The sequence below is a fragment of the Sitodiplosis mosellana genome, unplaced genomic scaffold, assembly GCF_009176505.1.
Source record: "Sitodiplosis mosellana isolate CC-2019 unplaced genomic scaffold, AAFC_SMos_1.0 Smas_scaffold_6150, whole genome shotgun sequence".
NCBI lineage: Eukaryota > Metazoa > Arthropoda > Insecta > Diptera > Cecidomyiidae > Sitodiplosis > Sitodiplosis mosellana.
In genome coordinates, this window is record NW_022601391.1 from 1,409,533 (window position 1) to 1,429,311 (window position 19,779).

General features: G+C 36.4%; 6 protein-coding genes across 7 annotated transcripts in view; 3 read left to right on the top strand and 3 right to left on the bottom strand.

The window, feature by feature from the left end:
- The window catches only part of LOC129574035 (JNK-interacting protein 1), a gene marked incomplete in the record, with an annotated part of 2,784 nt that extends 1,051 nt beyond the window's left edge, over positions 1-1,733 (bottom strand). The window contains 2 exon segments of the mRNA XM_055455342.1: positions 139-509; positions 1,400-1,733. Of these exon segments, the coding sequence (XP_055311317.1) occupies positions 139-509; positions 1,400-1,485 (457 nt within the window).
- LOC129574036 (maternal protein exuperantia) overlaps positions 1-19,779 on the bottom strand; it is a 249,156-nt gene that overhangs the window by 118,043 nt on the left and 111,334 nt on the right. The window lies entirely within an intron of this gene.
- Positions 5,351-11,372, top strand: LOC129574032 (tryptophan 5-hydroxylase 1). Its single transcript, XM_055455336.1, has 11 exons — positions 5,351-5,456; positions 7,086-7,532; positions 7,653-7,838; positions 8,053-8,206; positions 8,418-8,583; positions 8,645-8,695; positions 9,897-10,091; positions 10,157-10,370; positions 10,439-10,671; positions 10,771-10,987; positions 11,129-11,372. Exons 2-11 carry the CDS (start codon positions 7,425-7,427, stop codon positions 11,222-11,224), a joined length of 1,620 nt encoding a protein of 539 aa, XP_055311311.1. The 5' UTR covers positions 5,351-5,456; positions 7,086-7,424; the 3' UTR covers positions 11,225-11,372.
- On the bottom strand, positions 11,444-14,335 carry LOC129574037 (protein adenylyltransferase Fic). Its single transcript, XM_055455345.1, has 5 exons — positions 13,600-14,335; positions 13,337-13,530; positions 12,919-13,265; positions 12,479-12,823; positions 11,444-12,346 (listed from the first exon to the last, which is right to left on the bottom strand). Exons 1-5 carry the CDS (start codon positions 13,826-13,828, stop codon positions 12,100-12,102), a joined length of 1,362 nt encoding a protein of 453 aa, XP_055311320.1. The 5' UTR covers positions 13,829-14,335; the 3' UTR covers positions 11,444-12,099.
- On the top strand, positions 14,330-17,073 carry LOC129574029 (pre-mRNA-splicing factor CWC25 homolog). Its single transcript, XM_055455333.1, has 3 exons — positions 14,330-14,739; positions 14,862-15,260; positions 15,341-17,073. The coding sequence occupies exons 1-3, from the start codon at positions 14,722-14,724 to the stop codon at positions 16,991-16,993; spliced, it is 2,070 nt and encodes a 689-aa protein (XP_055311308.1). The 5' UTR covers positions 14,330-14,721; the 3' UTR covers positions 16,994-17,073.
- The window catches only part of LOC129574034 (nucleus accumbens-associated protein 1-like), a 48,293-nt gene continuing 45,686 nt past the window's right edge, over positions 17,173-19,779 (top strand). The window contains exon 1 of one of the 2 annotated variants that reach the window (XM_055455339.1): positions 17,173-17,582. The gene's annotated coding sequence lies outside the window, so the exon portion shown is untranslated. The remainder of the gene's footprint in view (positions 17,583-19,779) is intronic. The other variant, XM_055455337.1, reaches the window with a different exon arrangement.

Consider the following 19,779-nt stretch of genomic DNA (forward strand, 5'->3'; position numbering starts at 1 on the left):
AATGAATGCACAATGTCGCACACGAGCAACAACAAATGGCCATGCAGTTAATATTGCGTACACGACCGAATAAATGGAATGTAAATGTCAACAAAACAAAATGGATTATCTGATTGAAGAGAGCAACGGGCAACGTACATTTTTTATTCTTGGGAATTTCGGGCAATTTCCGACGACGTCGTTCCACTTTGCCACTTGTGAACGGGTGCTGATGTATTCGATCGCTGAGATTCGTTTGACTGAGATCGATTGTATCGGATGCCGAGTTTGTCGCCACCAGATCTTGAGTTGTGGTTGTCGTTCGTAAGCCGTCGCCAATTTCATCGTCTTCGGGATTTGTCGATTGCAAGCATTTCAAACTACCTAACGCTTTGCTGCCCGCATTTTGTATGAATTTCGGTGATTGTATCGATGCATTTGCCGTCGCTGTTATGTCATTCACCTCATTTTCATCCGATGCATCGCTCTTTGACGTGGGTGACTCGTCGTCCTCTAAATTGGGTACAATCCTATGCACAAAAAATGAAACACAACGAGCACCTCATTAGCACAATAACTCAAAACTAGGCACTTGTATACAAGCACTCAGCTACAACTAGTATTTGCGTTTCTTTTTCACTCTGTCTTCATTTTTTCAACTCATCATAATCAGTCATTGTTATGAATTTTTTAACATCGTTCCCCACAGGCGAAGAGTGAACAGAACAGCGAAGAACAGAATGGGAAAGATAGCGAAAAAAAATGAAATCACGTTGTATGTGCTACGTTTAGCTTTGAAAGAAAAAAAAACTTATTAATCGATGAAAGATTATTGCTCGCGAATTCGGACACCAGGTGAATTTCCAATGAAATGACCACCAACAAGCAATACGCTTCAGATAGTTTTTTTTTCCTCGTGCGGCTGTTCCCCAGCAGTCTGTTTGGTTCGCATACAACGTTCTAATGTTTCATTTATCGATTAGTCCGTATTGTTTTGAAAATCGACAGAATGCCTCAATAGAACAGCGAATGGCGTAAGGAAGATTTTACAAATCCAATTTGCTGTCATCATTTCTGTTTGGATATTTTTAGTGGCTGTTAAAGACATATCACACCTTTTCACACACACACACACACACACACCATTTCAATAATCTAATTTTAGTTTGTGCTTTTGTCCTCATTTCTCTCTTTTTGTTTGCATCACTTTGACTGTCATAAAATAATATTGTCTCCCTATCAGTGAATATCACATGAAAGGATATGTGCAACATACAATGTGGTTCGTTTTCTCTCTCTTTCTCTCTCTTTCTCTCTCTCTCTCGTTTTGCTGTTGAATCACGTTGGCGTGGCATGACGAATGAAAAGGATGAGCTGTACTGGCGAGAGAACGAAAAAGAAATAAATCAAAATTTCTTACGAGTAAAATGGTGCTGTCGTCTTTGATGATGCGCTTGGTAATCTTTCGAATGTTCTCCGAAACTCCTCGAATTCCATGTCAGCCATTCTGTATGCACTAATTTTTTATTCATTCACTTGCAAACTAAACTAAAAACGATGATGCGCGCACTAACGAAAACTAATAAATAAAAAATAAACTGAAGAAAATGCGTATCGAAATGTTGGTGCTGTTATTATTTAGGTTTTTTCGCGTTCTACTTTTTACGCAGAAAACGCGAAATAATGGTTGATGACGAAGACGAAGACGTCGTCGACAGTGAATTGGATTGAAAATTTGTTTTCGTTCTCTTCAACTATAAAATACCACTACATGGGGAAGAGGCCAATGCAAAACGACACATGGAGCACACACACACATACACTCGGGCGCAGCAATGTCAATTGACACGATGTGACATGGTATTGATTTTCGTGCTTTGCTGTAGGTGCAGTGCAACGAGTACAAATGTTCATAGGGTTGAAAATGCCTATTCGGTATGAGTCTCCCCATCCGTTTGACATAACAAACACCATTGCAACGCGAACACAGACATTCGCACTTCATTAAAATGAAGGACCGCATGAAAATGCAGAGTATGCGCAGTGGTAACCGTTATCACTGCAAGGAAAATCAACAGAGGGTGCGAACAGCATCTCAACCATAACGGTGTCCTTTCAGCTGAAAGTGTTTTGAAAGCTAAACGAAACGCTTTCGATGGAGACGGTTTAGTTTTAGTAAAAACTTACTCAACTTTCGGAGTAAAACAAAACGAAAAACTTTGAATACATGCATGCCATACAATCGAACTCATCATACGACAATCTTTTCGACGATTCCTTATAATTCGTTTGGGTGGAGCAGATAGATAGCCTGAGACACCCATCAAACCTATCAATGTGAACAAAATAGAATATTTAACTGCATCACTTGAGCTAAGGTACATAGGCGAAGGGATGGTGGAAGATGAAAACTGTTGCACATTGATAGAAACCTATTTCCAACAAAAGAGTCTCGATTGTTTGTTATATTTCTCATGGGGAAATGTTGAGACTTGAACAAAACTTACCGATAAACATGAAAGCGAAATAAGAACTTTGTTTACTTAGCAATGTTACACAGTTTTATTTGCATTGTTGTCGTTCTTATTTTCGTTTGCCTTTAATTCTTCCGCAGTGGGAGAAACTCAATGAAACTATGTGTTTTGTCAGCGCCACAATTCAGCTGAGATGTAATATCGATTAGAATGAACACACTGAAATCACAATTGTTGCGATGTTGAAAATGGATTAAAGTGCCTGTTGAATGTGACTCATTTTCTGTCTGTCTCTCGGTATGCGGGCAGCTAATAGCATCGCAAGTGAACCTGTTGCTTGTTTTGTGTCAATTTTCATTTTCATTTACAACAGTGAGCATGACTTTGACTAAACCACCAACCACAGATATTCATGTTCTTCTCATGACCACGTGAACAAATAGTTGTCATGTTCTTCGGTTTAGGTTTTGGTTTGCGTTTCGATGGTGCGATTAATTTACCGTAACGCTCTCTATCTCAAAGCCAACAACATCACTGTAATTGACTCCATTCTTTCGCCCATCAAGTCATAATCATGACCTTCAAGTCTTCCAATGCACAACCATTGTTCTGCGATCGAACTAAATCTTTTGAAATGTTCGAACCGTTTGGGCGTCTAAATAATACTCGACATCAATGACATCATCACTTTTTGATTTACAAAAGAATCTACTGAAATGATTTTTTTTTCTCACATTTTCTGTGATCTATTTAAAATAATTCTAATCTGAGTTCTCTCTAAAAAAAAACAAATAAACAAACATAAGAAATTATGAAATATTTTTTTTACAAATGATATATTGAATCGTAAAATTTTGATGCAAATAAAATGGTTCAGGTGAACTTTTGAAATACCATTTTCCAAAATAGAAAATGAGCAATGAATTCAAAATACTAATTATTCAAGACTCGCCTTCCTTTCTCGATACTGGCTTTAACCCCACTGTACTGGATCCCTTTAGTGTTGAAAAAAAAACGTGAAAATTTTCATAAAATTATAAAAGGTCATAAATTGTTGGTTTCTATTCCTGAAGTCATGCAAAAATTCGATGCAGATGACATTTTATTTCGAGAAACGTTTACTAAAATTTATTATCTTTGATCAACAGTAGCGCTCAGATCAACCCACATCTCAATTCGACCGTACCAAATATCAAATTCGGCTGAAAAGGTTTAGGATAAATACATGTTCTTTGGTGGTTGAAATTTGGATTGATTTAGAGTTAGTCTCTCTCTCTCTCTCTTCCTCTCATTCACGCACACAAACAAATGAAATTTCAAAGAAACAAAGAAAATTCAGGAATTTTTCTTGTAAAGTGAGGTATGAGCTTGGTATGATATTTTTACACTAAAACATTAAATAGTGAATTTTACCTTAATTTTCATTTCCATTTAGCGTGTAATTGTCCAATGGTGCAGTATTTAGAAGATTGCATGGTAGAAAAATCTTGGGTATCTGCCTAAAAATGGCTTTTGCGCAAATTTGATGTATAAAAGTGCGTAATTTATGCAGGACCATTGTTAAAATGTGAAACAAAAAGGATCACCACTACGTGCAATAGCTAGGAGAATTGATATGAGCATATCCTATTTATATCTCTTGAATTGTTCTTATCGGAAGAGCTGTAAGAAGGGAATAAATTTCATGAGCTTGGCATCGTTTTGTAGTTACAAATCGATCGAGAGAAGAAAAAAACAGCATCAGCAGCAACAACGAAAAGACAGTGTGGAAAATATGTGGGCGAAAATGTTGGAGTTAAAAGCGAGAAATCGAGCTAGCATAGAGCACATTGGCTCAATGATGATGGAATGAAACATAAATCGAATGCTGTTTCGAATGGTATAAATCTGATGCAGACGATTGTCGAGTCGAGTGCGAAAGTAGTAAGTGATGCTCTTCAGTGGCCACATCATGTATATCAATCCGAAACGAAACAAAAACACACGCACTTTCTCTCTCTCTCTCTTCCTTCCTCTCATCCTTAATGTATGCCATTCAATCAATTTAAGAGGAGCTGTGAAAATTAAATATACACCATCCAAACTCATTATCACCACATACCGATTTAAGACACATTCGCCTTGGCTACTCGACGTTTCCTTCACACATTACACCCAATCTCACACATTCGGATTTTTATCTTCGGTCTGTGAGCATTGTGAGGCGTGTTCTTATATTCAATTTCTACGCTTTGCTCATAAACATTCGATCCATACACAAAACGGTTGAAGAAAAATGCCTTTTCGACTCAATTTAAATGGCGTTGCTTGTCACATTTCAGTTTATATTTTTCAGATAATTAAAGCAAATCCGCAAACGGTTATTCGATTTCGATTTGTTGGAACATTGCCTTTCCTCCGGCGATGCTGTGCAAAAGAAACGATTAAACGCACTTGTTGAATGCGCCAAACGATACTTATAGCTCTCTCTCACCCACTCCCTCCTTCCAGATACAAAACTAAAATGACAATAACAAAAAAAACGATAAATATCATAGGCTAAGCACAAAAAAAAACACTGAATCATCAACGAAAGGGCGACGATAACGATGACGATGACGATGACGACGACGATGACGACGACGATGAGGAGATACAAAGTTTTGTCCTGATTTTATTTGATTCAGCCAATCAGGCACATTTTGTGCAAGAACTCATTTAACTCCACATCCATTTCGTTCGTTCGTTCGGTTGTTGCAATATATGTTTGCGCGCGTATGTTTTCCTACTCTTCCTCTACGAAGCAACTAGGCGCACTTTAGCCAACGGCTGCCTTTTAATCCTGCTTGCGTAGCATCATCGTATCACTTCAATTTCAAATTGTACCCGACTTCTATAAAAGGTGCACGTTCACCAACCATTTGCAACAGTTTATTTTCAGCGTTGTTACGAATCAAACCGTTTGAAAAACGTTTGTCGAATCGAACGGAATCATTGAGTGTGTGTTGAAGAAGATTTTTTTTGGTGAGACTTTTTTTTTCGGATGATTGGTGATGCTGATCAAATTGGATTTAGCCAACTAAAATATTGGAATTATTTCATGGAGTATCGCTAGATTTTTACTTTTGGGAATAAGTTTTAGAATATTTGAATAAAAGGAATAAATTGTGTGAAAAAAAATTGGTGAAAGATAACAGTTTGGCTCGCGTTTTTTCAAAAATCAGAATCAATAATTCTTTTCTCGAGATTTTTCGAACGTTCAAAAATGAACCTCGTGAATCTCACCACTTAATCACCACAGGACTCTACATAATTTCAAAAATAACTATTTTGAAGAACACTGTGTTTAATCAAAACTGTTGGCCATTTGAATGCTTAAAAACTGTGTTCAAATTGAATTAGTTTTTCAAAACTGGATTTATTCTTTACCATGCTAATTTCTAGTTCTCAAACATAAAAAAATATGTTTTTCAGCTAATTATTTCTATGCATGTTTTATATCTATGGGTGAGATTGAGAGAAGTATATGTTTTTTTGTGACGACTTATATTTTGATAAAGTAGAGTATGTTTCACTCGTGACTTTTGACAATTTTCATTTGAATGACAAAAAATATCGAATTGGTGCCTTCGCGAAAACTGTTGATCTTGTCAAACTGTCAAAGTTTTCAAAATACAATTAACGTATATCGGTTGAAATAAATAAAATATTTCAAGATTTGATCACCGCCTGAAAACCATACACCACTCTCAATCTCACCATTGGATATAATAAATAATTTCAATTTTCCAAAATCCTTCCAATTATTTTAATTCCCCTTTTCTCAATTGATATTTTTTCGACGAAAATTCTATATAGATTCTGACACCAACAATTTCAGATAGGGTCAGACCAAAAATTCATGATAATTATCAAAAATTATCAATTTTATTTAGTGTAAAATCATTAAATCATTCTTCAAAATCCAATTATGGGTAAAAAAAATCAATTCTATCTAGTGTAAAATTTTGCGTTCGGAACAAAAGTGAAGACCTAAAAAAATCGTCGAATAAGTCGAAAAATGTCGATGGGTCCAAATTTCGTTGGGGGTAAAAAAACGTCAGCAGGGGTTAAGGTCAACGAGAACAGACTATGTCAAAATCTATGAATATTTTCGAACAAATTTTTCTGTTGACTTTGTTAAAAGGATTTAACGCTCTAATGCATACAACCGCCTCTAGACGGGTAACATTTGGACGCATTGTGTTATAAACGAGAATGTGCACAAAAACAAAAATAGCATGTTGCAATTATTTTTGGAATGTACCTCACTATTAGTTCAAATGAAAGCCGTCATGTAATTATATGAGTAGCGCTCAAATCGTTTTGAAGCATGCCCATGCAAAATGACAGTGAGGCACTTTTGCAACATGCTATTTGACAAATTAAATTATTCCCTTCCAAAATTAGACACATTTTTGACACTTTTGAACAATGGATTTGATTTTTCTCTGATTTCTGTCAATAACATTTCTTGACTAAACCATGAGGAATCCAGGATTATGATTTTTTTTTTAAATTATATATGGCCAAAAATTAACCAAGTACCAGTACTCCCAGCCCTGAAAAAAATTAAAGAGTTAACTTAGTTTGTGTGTGCATATAATATTTCAGGTCTATAATTTCCGTTGCTGTTTGTGGAGTTGTTCTACATAAAGTCATTAGTGCAAAATAAATGTGCAAGTGGTTGAGTGCAAAAAAGTCACACGAATAAATAAAAGAGCAAATATTTAACATAGAATATCAATACCGTTAAGAGGGATACCACTTAAGTAAAACTAATCTTGCAACTGGAAGACAAAGTGTACTTTGGTTGTGGTTGTGGTTGTGGTGCCGATAGAGAGAGAAAAATCGTCAAAAAAGTGGAAAAAAAACGAGTGAATCAGTAAACAAAGGAGGATTTTTGGTTGTTTGCTCAAACGAAAAATACATAAAACGTGTATAAAGTGAAAAATGAGTGGCTCTGGCAAAGGATTGTTGGGTTTATGGTTGTATAGAAGTGGTGAACAAGAGTGGGCAGTTAAAGAAGGAAGTCCCTTGCATAATCAAGATGACTTGGTGGTAAATTAACTGTTATGCTATAGAATCGAAGCGAAATAGTTCGCCTTTGTTGTGTAGCAAAATTCTGTCAATGACCAATGACTTGCTGAATTTTTCCGATTTCATTTCGTCCAACGATAGACGTCATCGGCATCGAACGATAGATTGAAACGACAAGAAAATGTGTCGCCAGTGGATAAAACATCCATTATCTTCACATTGAACAACCAAGTGGGTGGATTGGCCCGAGCGCTACAAGTGTTTCAAGAGCTCGGTATCAATGTGTTGCATTTGGAATTGCAAAACACTAGATCGGACGTTGATCAGGTATGAAGATTTGATTTCTATCCACTGTTTATCCTCATTATTAAAAAAAATTGGTGTATCAAGTAATAATTCCATCTCCTTCATCAATACAAGACGAGATATTATTTCTGTGCAAATCACTGATAACCACCACCAGTATGAACACGCTTTCAGTTGAACTACTTATGGATCAATTTAGCCATTTTAAGTTGTACTGTTTTCATTTTTGTTGTAGGCCGAAGTATTCGTTGATATTGAGTGCGATCCAAAGCATTTGGATAGAGTAATCCGATTACTTAAACGGGAAGTTCGATCGGTGAGCTATGCTTCGGCTCAGGTCAATGACGAGTTTCCGCCCCCAACGCCTCTTTCAGCATGCTCCTCGTTCGGTGAGTGACCCGAATATAAAACACTTTGTTTCAACATAATAACATGAACACTCTTTAATAACAGCTTCAATTAATTTGAAGTTTGTTATAACTTTTGTTCGAAAATTTGTTTTCAAGATTGATGACATCAATCCTTATATGATTGTCTAAAATTCCCCCTCCCTTTGTATTCCTCTATTTCTCTCTCTCTCTTTCTTTCTTTCTTCTGTAGACTTTGGTGACATTTTCTGGTTTCCACGGAAAATTTCGGATTTGGATAAAGTGCAAAACGTGTTAATGTATGGAACGGAACTTGATGCTGACCATCCTGGATTCAAGGATCCTATTTATCGCAAAAGACGCGAACAATTTGCCTCTATTGCCAATTCATACAAACAGTTGCGTTCAATTCCATCTGCAAATATGAACATCTTCTAATTTCTTTTTTTTTTAATTCAGTGGAAATCCAATTCCGAAAATTCAATACACGCCCGAAGAAATCAAAACTTGGTAAGCCAACATTTCATTCATCCATCCATCCAACAGGCACCAGCTGACGTCAATCCATGCGTTCATTTCAATGATTTCAATTTTACCATTTATTATGAGCAAACGCGATATGTATAAGTGTATTGAATAACACAATTTTCAATACCACCCCTACCAGCATACAATATACCACTGATTTTAAAATCTAATTATGAAAATAACAAACTTTGTTTTGGTTTTTTGCTCACTTTTCAATGAATGTACAACTGAGTGTAGGTTGATTCATGCAAAATTGATGCAAATTATCAATGTGATTGTTGAATTTCAACGTCAATTTTACTGTTCATGTAGACAGAAAACATCGTTTTAATTTTCATATATGAAAAAACCACAAAAAATCATCCATATCCGTCTCTATTCAATATGAATCAATGCAGAATGAAATAATCGCTTCAACGAAAGAGGTTACCTTCTGAAAAGTAAAACCAATCGCCACTCAGTTGTGTGCTGTATTGTTGTTATCTTCGAATTTCAATTGATTTTTGAGAATTTGAATAAAAATCAACAAAAAAAGTTAACAGCAATTGACGGTACGAGGTCATGTGAGCTTGTGTTGCTGATGATTGGGTGCACGGAGTCGGTACAAATGATCAACGCACCATGATTACATATATTTCATCGTGCTAATTGAGTGAATTCAAATAAAAGCTCAACCTAATTCAATAAAATGCATGATGCAAAACATGTTCATTCCCATTGACGCCGTCGAGATATGTCGCGAATACATGAGCGTACAAATCTAGATCAAATCGATGACGAATGCATGTTTATCAGGGTGGTTCGCACTTTTTAGAAATTCACATATGACGATACATTTTCTTACGAGGTTGGTAGAAATAAATTGTAAACCTGTAAATTTTTAGCGCGATCGGATAACAAGTTTGGGGCTTGGGTCCAAGGAGAATCGAAAAAATCATACAGCCGAAAAACCCACTTCTGTCATTTCAATCACCATGAAACTTTCAGAAAGTTATTTTTCTACTAAAAAATGAAATCCCTGAAAGTTTCAGGCAGATCGGAACATAAATAGCTACCATACAAATTTCGCACCCACTTCCATTTTTTCCACCAACCTCGTAAAAAAATGTATCGTCACATGTGAATTTCGAAGAAGTGTGAAAAAACCACCCTAATGTTTATGTTATGTGGCACTTACTTGCAGGGGCATCGTTTTTCGTGAGCTCCATCGATTATATACATTGCATGCCGTACCGGAGTACATGGAAAATTGGCCGCAATTGGTCAAATATTGCGGCTATCGCGAAGACAATTTGCCCCAGTTGCAAGATGTCAGTAATTTTTTGAAACGAAAAACGGGCTTTCAATTGCGTCCAGTTGCCGGCTATCTATCACCAAGGTAAGGCTGGAAAAATACATTTTTCATTTGTATTTAAATTTGGCACTGTTCTATTTCATTCGTAGAGACTTCTTGTCTGGCTTGGCGTTCCGTGTTTTCCATTGCACTCAGTACATTAGACACTCGTCGGATCCCTTTTATACACCGGAACCGGATTGTTGCCATGAACTGCTCGGTCACATGCCATTGCTGGCTAATCCCAGTTTTGCACAATTCTCCCAAGAAATTGGCTTGGCCAGCTTGGGTGCAACCGATGCAGACATAGATAAATTGGCCACGGTAATACAGCACTAATTCAGATACCTTCAACACTTATGTTCAGTTTTTCAATGCTTTCAATTTTGCAGCTTTATTTTTTCACGGTGGAATTTGGATTGTGTCGACAAAAAGACGGTTCATTCAAAGTGTACGGCGCAGGGCTTTTGTCATCAGTTGCCGAACTTCAACATGCTCTTGAAACGACAGATAAAATTAAACGATTCGATCCAGAAGTGACTTGCGAGGAGGAATGCATCATCACTTCATATCAAAATGCTTATTACTATACCGATTCATTCGAAGAAGCTAAGGACCGAATGAGGTAAAAAAAAACATTAAAATTAAATAAAATCGAAAAATAAATTGAAATCAATTTAATACAATCGAATAAAAATCAAAACGAAATTTTTGTTTTTTTCAGAATTTATGCCGAAAATATTCAACGTCCGTTCGGTGTGAAATACAATCCATACACACAAACGGTTGACGTACTTTCGAATGCAAAACGAATAACGGCTGCAGTGAGTGAACTTCGGGGTGATCTGAGCATTGTCTCATCGGCGTTGCGAAAAGTTTCAGCATTAGATCAAGATTTAGATGTGGAGAAAATTACTCAAATGCTTCAATCGGGCTTACAGGTAAATTATTTCGATTCTTTTCAACTCTGAAAACCACAAAAACTACGCCATTATTTATAATTAAAGAAAAATGGTGGAAAGAAACTGAAAAAAATAAAGTTCGAATGTTTAAATTTCATGGATTTTTATATAATTTTCTAGGTTGGAGATCGAAGCCCAGTTAGCCCCGATTCGGATGGCTCACAAGATGGTTCCAATAAAACAAATGACAACACGGATGAAGACATCCAGGAATAATTATACTGAATTTGTGACTGAATGAAGTATGACCAAATTGAGAAGGACTAAATTACAGAACTAAAACCAAAAAAAAAAAGAAAATCATAGAAATTATAATAAGTGTAATCAAAGTTAATGTTGTTTGAATATCTGTGTCACTGTCAACTGAACCATTTAATCAGAAATATGTATATACATTTTTTGTTATTTGTTTTGTTTTTGCATTAAAATCCGTTATTTATTGATTGATTGATTTGTTATTGAATTAATTTATTTTATTTTTTCATCCATTCAATTCAATAAATTACACGTGTTCGAAATTGATAACAATGGCAATGAAAGAAAAAATCAATGGTTTGTTTAGTTATTAAATAATTTTCTTTGCTACAAATAATTTAAAAATTATTTCATGAACTTACAAAATTCTTATACTACATTGAGAAAGAAAAATATAGCGAAAAAAATTCGAGTTATTGTTAAGGCAAGCATATTTTATACAAGTGTTTGGCTGGATGTATTATTCTAATATTTCGGTTTTGATTTTTCATTTGGATAGAGAGGAAATGCTTGGTTTTGATCTTATGTGAAATTCATTTAAAAAAAAAAACAAACTAAAACTCTTGATTCATGTTCAGCTAATTGTAACAATTTCATCGATGTAGAAAAGTCAATGCTAAAATAAAAGCATAAACTAATAAAATTGCCGAAACGCGTTTCATTTTCATTAGTTTTGTACCATCACGGGTTTTTAAATCACAGACTTTTACTAAAATGTCATGAGCAAGATATATTTATTCACCGATCAACAGTGTGGAAAAAAAATTTGTGCGTTACGTTCGTTGCTCACGCTTCTTAAACTAGGTAAATTGATTTTTTAAAAAATAAATTTCGTTTCAGTTTTCTCGGGTGGTCGATGCATTATCACCACTTGAATCTTCGTTATCATTATCCAAAATGTAATCGTAAAGTGTACTGGATCCGTGCTCATCTGGATCGGAGAGCAATGGAACTTGATGAGATAGCTCGCTTGTTGCCCACAAAAACAAATCCAACGTTTTATCCGTACAATCGGCGATAAATCGTATAAACGGTCGACTATCACCTTCATTGGCCACTTGTAGAAAATCATAGTATTTATGCCTGTGGAAAGAATAAAATGGTTTAGATTGAAACAATTGTGTGTTTAATTCAATTCAAATTGTTTTTTTTTCCATTCTTCATAAAATCAAATTGATTCCAAATGGTACTTTTTTCTCATCAATTTCCACTTACCGTTGCGTCTTTGGTATGATGACCGGCGGATAGCCATATCGCATTAAAATTGTGTTCATAAGCAAACGCGATGTGCGCCCATTTCCATCGGTGAATGGATGAATATGAACAAGTTTGTAGTGGGCTAATGCCGCATATTTGACTGGATGCATCGATAGGGCTTGCTCAGAATTTAGCCACTGTATAAAATGCTGCATCAGTATTGACAAGTCATTTGGACCTGGTGGAATGTGACCACCAACGTATACTTGAGTGCGACGAAACTCACCGCCTTCAATTGGATCGACATGACCCAAAACTCGTTTGTGTATCTCCAAAATGTCATCGATTGATATAAAGTTCATTCTAAAATCCGAAAGAAAAAGAAAATCAACTCGTTTTTCAATCCAATTCTCAACTAAGCGAAACAGCTACGTTGCAAATATTCATAAGTGGCTTACCGATTAACCAACGTTGCATTTATGTACTTAAGTGCAGCGTCTAAGCCCAAAATTTCATTATGCTCATCAATGGATTTACCATTCACAGCCATTCTGGTTTCGAGCACTGATCTGGTTTGGGCCAATGACATGGTGTTACCTTCAATGCCGACCGAATGATAAATATGCTGAAAGTAGGCTTCTTTTTTCACACGTCGCAATGCAGCATTTGATTCGTGTATGCTTGATAATGCATCTCGCTTAGCATCCAATTTGTTCAGACGCTCTTGATCCAATTCTTCAACGATAGTGGCTGTGCGCATTCGATTAGCCAGCGCTTCGCTATGGCTTGGATTTGCGCTGAGTGCCTGTAGATAAAGGTAAAAATTAACATCTACTGAGCGTTGATTTTATGTGAAAAGAGAAAAGAGATACAAACCTGAAAATACATCATGTCGGCAGAAATGACGTCAGAATGGCTGTGCTCGAGGTATTCACCATACTTATTTAGCACTTCAGGATGTTTTGGTGCTAGAGCCAGGGCGTGTTGATACAATCGCAACGCTTTATCCGTTTTCCCTTGTAATCTAAGTTCCAGCGCCACTTTCAATGTACTTAACGCCTCATTCTCATCTAAAATAAAAAGGAATAAAATTTTAAATTGTTATTTCTTATGTCCATTTAAAACAGGGCCATACATACCTTCAACTGAATTTCGTTTTTTGCCTCTATGATTGGCCGCATCTTTAATCTGCTCCGAGGTGATCGAGTATAGTGAATAGTCGTCGCGCACTTGGAGATAGTGCACATCGGACAAATAATTGGGAATTTTACGTGAGCTGGGCGAATAGCGTGTGAAAAACAACATAATTGTAACGGAACTTACGACGCCCAGTACAAAAATTATTGAATAAAAATAAATTTGTTGCATTTTAATTTAGCTGACAGACGTTTTGGAATATTTGATGAAAGTAAATTGTTAAAGCTGGCTAGAGCTGTAGCGAACACAATGTAGAAATTGAGTAGAAGGAAAGAAAACAAAACAGCGCGCAAAATTATACAGATTATTTCCGCCTCTAGCTCCACAAATGCAATCAGGTAGAAATGAAATGGGCGAGCTAGAACTAAGAATCGACGATGACGCAGTAACTGTTGCTATTTCGCGATAATTTCAATATTTTAAAGTGATACGTTCCGTCGATTTTGAACATTTTTACTTGCAATTGTTTTAACCGAATCTCAATTGTTTTGTCACTGTTATTCTACGTCAGCTGAATGGAACCACATGTACATATGCAAAAATTGTAAACGAATTTGTCACCAAAATCAATAAAGAGGAATTTAGGTGATTACGGTATACTTTTTTCGAATGAATTCTACTACAATAAACACTTCGTTCCACATTCGTTCGCAAGTATTTGTTTGACATTTCACTGACGTGGTACACATTTTGGGGTGTGTTCATGCGGCAGAGAACTGTCTCGTACCGATAAATATTCAGAGAGAAACTCTTGTGATTTTGTTCATATTTTTTTCTAATAAAATAAAATTGAATAAATTAAAACGGCGAATGAAACTAGCAATTTTGATATAAACATTCCTAAATGTGCATCTTTTCTTTCGGATGAATTACATCATTTCTCGTTGGCCTTGTAGAGTGACATTTCGAAGGCTTGACAGAAGTCTGAATGCTATAAATGTAAACGTTTCTATTCATTAAAGCCAAATAATCAAGTGAAGCGCATATTTGAATTTTTTTTGCTTACATCTGAATGGAAGTATTGTGCTGATTTTGTGTTGTTCCGAATTTGCATTTCCATTAAAATGGGTGGAGGCGATTTGGTAAGTGAAATAAAAATAAGAAATAAAGGAAAAATGAAATTGTGTTTAATTCCAAATCATTTTATGTGGTTATGTTGAAAAGACGCAAATAACATCTATGTATGCATTTTTGGTTTCAATAGAATTTGAAAAAGTCCTGGCATCCACACACTCTGAAAAATCAGAAGCGTGTGTACGAAGCGGAGCAGGCAAATGCAGCTGAAAAGCGAAAACTACAAGAATTGCAGCGGGAAATTGAGCATGAGCGAAATTTCGAGGAGTTAAAGAAAATTGGTCAAAGTTCAGGGGTGTTAGCGGCCGACGATAGCAAGCGATTGGAATGGATGTACAAAGGTGCAGAAAACACTTTGAACCGAGAAGAATACTTGACGGGCCGTTCCATTGACAAACATTTTGAGAAATCAGACCGTGACGAACGGCAAAAAGAAGCGACAAATCTCGTCGGGGTCACTGTACCCAAAAACCATGTCGAACACGAATGCATACCATTCTCAATTCGGGCATTCCGTGGAGCACCAGCGGTAACACTTGATTTCGATTCTTGTTCTATTTTATTTTATTACGTTTTAAAAACTGTGTTTTGTTGTTGTTTCATGTTTAGAGTGAAGACCAAGTGGATCTACAGCGCAAAATCATGGAAGATCCATTGATGATGATCCAACAACGTGAAATGGAAACCCGAAAAAAATTACTGGAAAATCCAGTTAAATTAAAAGAAATCCATCGACTGTTACAAGCTGATAAAAAACTCAAAGAATCTTCGACGCACAAAAAGAATAAGAAATCCAAGAAATCGAAGAAGAAACGTTCACATTCGGATTCGAATGGTAGTGATGACGACTTGGACTCACAGCTTGCAAAAAAGTACAAGAAATTGCTGGGAGAAAAAGGAGAACAGTCCGAATCGATGAACATTGACAAACTGTTGAACGATAAATATGAGAAACTGTCATCTGAATTGGATAAAATTAAAAAATCCAAGAAAAATGATAAGAAGAGCAAGTCAAAGAAGAAGAAACGCGACAGCAGCTGTGGCGATAGCAGTGACAGCTCCGACTCAAGTGACGATGATGCAAGGCGGAAAAAAGCAAAAGTTCGTGAACGACGTGAATCATCGAAAAGTCATCGTCCCGAGAAGTTGGATGATCGGCGAGTGAGAGAGAATCGTTCACCACAACGGAATCGATTTGATAGAAGGTCTCGATCACCGGTACGAAATAATCGTCCGCGTGACAATAATGCAAGATTCAATAATAATAATTCACGGTACAACAATAATCCACGAGAGAGATTTGGGAATTCAAGGCGAAGGTCCAACTCGCGGAATCACTCAAATTCAAGAAGAAGATCGAATTCTCGGCGACGATCTCGGTCTCCACGTCAAAATTATAGAGATCGAGATCGACAAGTCGAACGTAGGCGAAGCCGTTCACCCATTCGAGAAAAACGTAACTCGCCTGCTGATCGATATCGATCGAACCGACAAAATGACCGCGATAATAGTAGAAATCGGTCAAATCGCCAGAATGATAGACGACGCAGCAAATCAAGAACTTTGTCACCAAAAAGAAAACCACGTCGACACTCTCGTTCACGCTCCAGAAGCAAATCGTACACAAGACGAACCAAGGAATCGAAATATGAATCTAAAAAAGTCTCAAAAACACCAGAACGACCGAAGCTCGAACGGATTGAATCAAAAGAAAATCACAAAAATGAAACAGAACGGCCTGTTCGTACAGTCGCACCACCACCACCACCACCACAAAAAAAACAATCATCCAGTTCATCAAGTGGAAGCAGCAGCAGCAGTTCGGATTCGGAAAGTGATCACGAACGCGTAGCACCAAAGAATTATGGTCTCGTTACAGCTGGTGGTGAGAAAATTGCATTGGAACGAAAAAATGAATCAAAGCACACTGCAATGGTGCCGCAAAAGAAGCCAACATCCACGTATGTTCCGCAGCCAAAAAAGAAATTGACCGAAGAGGAGAAAGAAGCGCGACTACGTGAAATGCAACGAAATGCCGAATGGCATGACAAAGAGCAGAACATAAATCGATTGCGTAATGAAGAACGGGCCAAACGAGAGACGGAACAAGAGAAACATTTGGAATTCGATAAGAATTACATTCACAAAGAGATGAACAAAGCATTAAACAACCAAGACAGTGTCGAAGCTCGCTTGAAATCAAACAAAAACAATATCCAACGTATGTCCAGTTCCATGCATTCACATTTCGCTAAGAAATGAACAAACATACTCCTACTATTTCCCATTTTAAACTCAGCTTCTCCAATCAAATAAAATTTCATTTCATCCAAAACACAAAAGTGTGTAATTCATTTTCTTTCCCTTGAGATGGCTCTGCCTTCCATTTGGTTGTCCAACGATGTATGGGCCAGGATACGAACCATAAGTCTATATACCTGTTTCATTCTGAACATTGCCGTTGTTTTGACAACTAAATGCAATGTTTTGCTATCTCGCCAAAAATTTTGACGTTTGTTCATCATTGTTCCAGCACATAGCATTGTCCATTTCATTTGTGTATTTTATAAATGCGTTGGTCAACAAGTGCAGTTCTCTCTTTCTGTCGGTAAATCGTTTCAAGCAGACGCATCGCGGTGGACATAATTATTGTGCAAAAAAAATAATTTATATTTTCAATTTCCTTATATCAACAAGTCTGCAATTTAAGTGAAGTGGTTGATTGATGCGGCGGCAGAATTCTGTGCACGCAGCAAAAGAGTGAGCGCGAGAGACAGTTTGAATGCGTAAACATTGACGACACTTGAAGCCACAGAGAAAGAAAAAACACAAAAGACAACTGTGTTTTACTGTAAGTGTTTTTGTTATTGTTATTGTTATGGTTTTCGTATTTTATACACATCAACACTTTGTCCGCAATGGCGATATTTTCGATCGGCCCTCCAATTGTTTCAGCAAACAGCAAAGCGCAAAGCATTCGATTTACAATCATGTTGGCTTCATTGGTGATGATCTTAAATTGTTTTTCTTGTTGAACTCGATGTCATCAATCTGCCACGATCAGTTTATGCAACAAGTGTACAAAAACACGTAAACCAATTATATTACCCAATGCATTCTCATTTCGGCTGTATGCATAGTACAGAGTCGTGATAGCGAATTATCCGAGACACCAACATATATGAGTCCAAATCCATGTGAATTGGTTTGTATTTTCAAAAGATGGCGCTGCAATGAACTTCTTTTTTAAAAAAATTGGTAAAATTTTTCCATTTTCATCGCGATCGAATCTCATTTGTGGCGCGCAATTGTAGTCAATAACTTGGCGCTGAGCTATTTATTTCAACAGAATAAATTCAAATATGCAATTTTAATATTGACATAAAAGAGTGGGAGAATATTAATGTTTTGGTACAACATCAATCAACGCTTTATTATGTTCATGTTGAATGTGATAGCATTTTATGGTCATTGGATTTTATGTTGACTGGTGAATGTAATGAGTTCCCGCGATTTTCAGTCGGTTTAGATATTGCAGAAGCCCCGGTGCGATTTTCCGTTTGGGCCAACCAGTTCACCTGACTGTGACTGTATCTAAAACTGTGTCACAAAATACACTTCAAATATTGAAAACAATCAGATGTGCTCGGTCGATTTGGATGCAACCAGTGGAATGTGCAGTTACGATTGCACAGTTTTCGCATACATTGGTTACGATGGATGAATTTTTCAACAATAGTTAATAAAATACATTAGGGTTCATGACATATTTCTACATTTACGTCACACAGTGAATTTCCGTGCTGTGTGCCATCGCTGCTGCGAATGAAGAGCAATGAATTCAAATGTCCATTTACTGCTGCTGTGCTCGTCCCTTGTTCGTTCGTTCGTTCGTTCGTATTTTATGTATATGAAAAATGTTGAAATGAAATAAAAATTGACCACTGCCTTAAAATATAGAAAAAGAAAATCAATTGCACGGCTTGCGACCATTTCGTCGGGGGTAATAACACCACCGATCCGAATAGTAAAATGACCAACCATGTAATTACTTTTCAATCGAAAATTGATATTTGCAATGGCACAGCGAGCTCACATGATGGACACAGAGAAATGAATTCATTAAATTTTCACAAATTTACCATTCTTGTCTATCATTCAGGATGATTAGTGGGACGAGAGAAAAAAAAGAATACTGTCACAAACTGATTTAATGTGCTTTTTCTGTGTCCTGTTACTTGATTGTCATTTATTTACAACGGTTGCAATGCAGCGTAGCTATCCGCATACTAACTCATATTGATGGAAAGATTCCACCATTGAGTTGTCAATCGGTATACGTACTACAGATTATTATGCAAAAAAGGCATACCAAACATTTCTTACCAATTTTATTATACAATATTTTACATACATAAATTAAAGTGGTCGTTTTGTTGTCAATTTTTCGATTGTACGCTTACGCTGTTTGTCTTGGTTTTGATTTCATTTGAAATGCTCTTGTCTTGAAACCAACATTTGCATTTCGATTTACATTATTTTAACAGACAGCAAACAAACGATTTCATTTCATTGCAATTCAAAGAATGTTCCATCATATTCAATCAATTCACTCTTGAGGCCCACCGTTATTCAGATACAACCTCGAATAGCTCGACAGATTATTGGCTCTAGTCCTTTATGGAAAATTTAATGCAATACAAACCGTAGCCAAATTGAGTTTTTCGTCTTGCATTTTCACAAAAATTGAGTTGAGATTTTGATTCAATTTGAAAACGTTTCAATTTTAATGGGACCACACTTTTGGACTATATTGAAATTATGGACAATATTTGGCAACGTTGCATTATCTCTACTCAAATATAGCAAAACTTTTACTAAAGGGAGAAAAGGTCACGAAAGGAACAATTTTAACATAGGATAAAATTAAGCAACAATGCGCAAGACAGCATTAATCTGCTCTATATTTTACATATTTATTCTATAACACATATATTCATATATGATTATAATGATCATCGTAATTATTATCTAATTTCGAATCAGAG

Excerpts from the sequence above, each read along its gene's own strand:
- LOC129574032 (XM_055455336.1), top strand. The coding sequence starts at position 7,425 with ATGAGTGGCTCTGGCAAAGGATTGTTGGGTTTATGGTTGTATAGAAGT. Across the intron at positions 8,584-8,644 it reads ATTGCCAATTCATACAAACA|TGGAAATCCAATTCCGAAAA; the intron begins GTTGCGTTCAAT and ends TTTTTAATTCAG. Across the intron at positions 10,371-10,438 it reads ACATAGATAAATTGGCCACG|CTTTATTTTTTCACGGTGGA; the intron begins GTAATACAGCAC and ends TCAATTTTGCAG.
- LOC129574037 (XM_055455345.1), bottom strand. The coding sequence starts at position 13,828 with ATGCAACAAATTTATTTTTATTCAATAATTTTTGTACTGGGCGTCGTA. Across the intron at positions 13,531-13,599 it reads AAAACGAAATTCAGTTGAAG|ATGAGAATGAGGCGTTAAGT; the intron begins GTATGTATGGCC and ends TTTTTATTTTAG. Across the intron at positions 12,347-12,478 it reads ATCATACCAAAGACGCAACG|GCATAAATACTATGATTTTC; the intron begins GTAAGTGGAAAT and ends TTCTTTCCACAG.
- LOC129574029 (XM_055455333.1), top strand. Across the intron at positions 15,261-15,340 it reads CATTCCGTGGAGCACCAGCG|AGTGAAGACCAAGTGGATCT; the intron begins GTAACACTTGAT and ends TTTCATGTTTAG.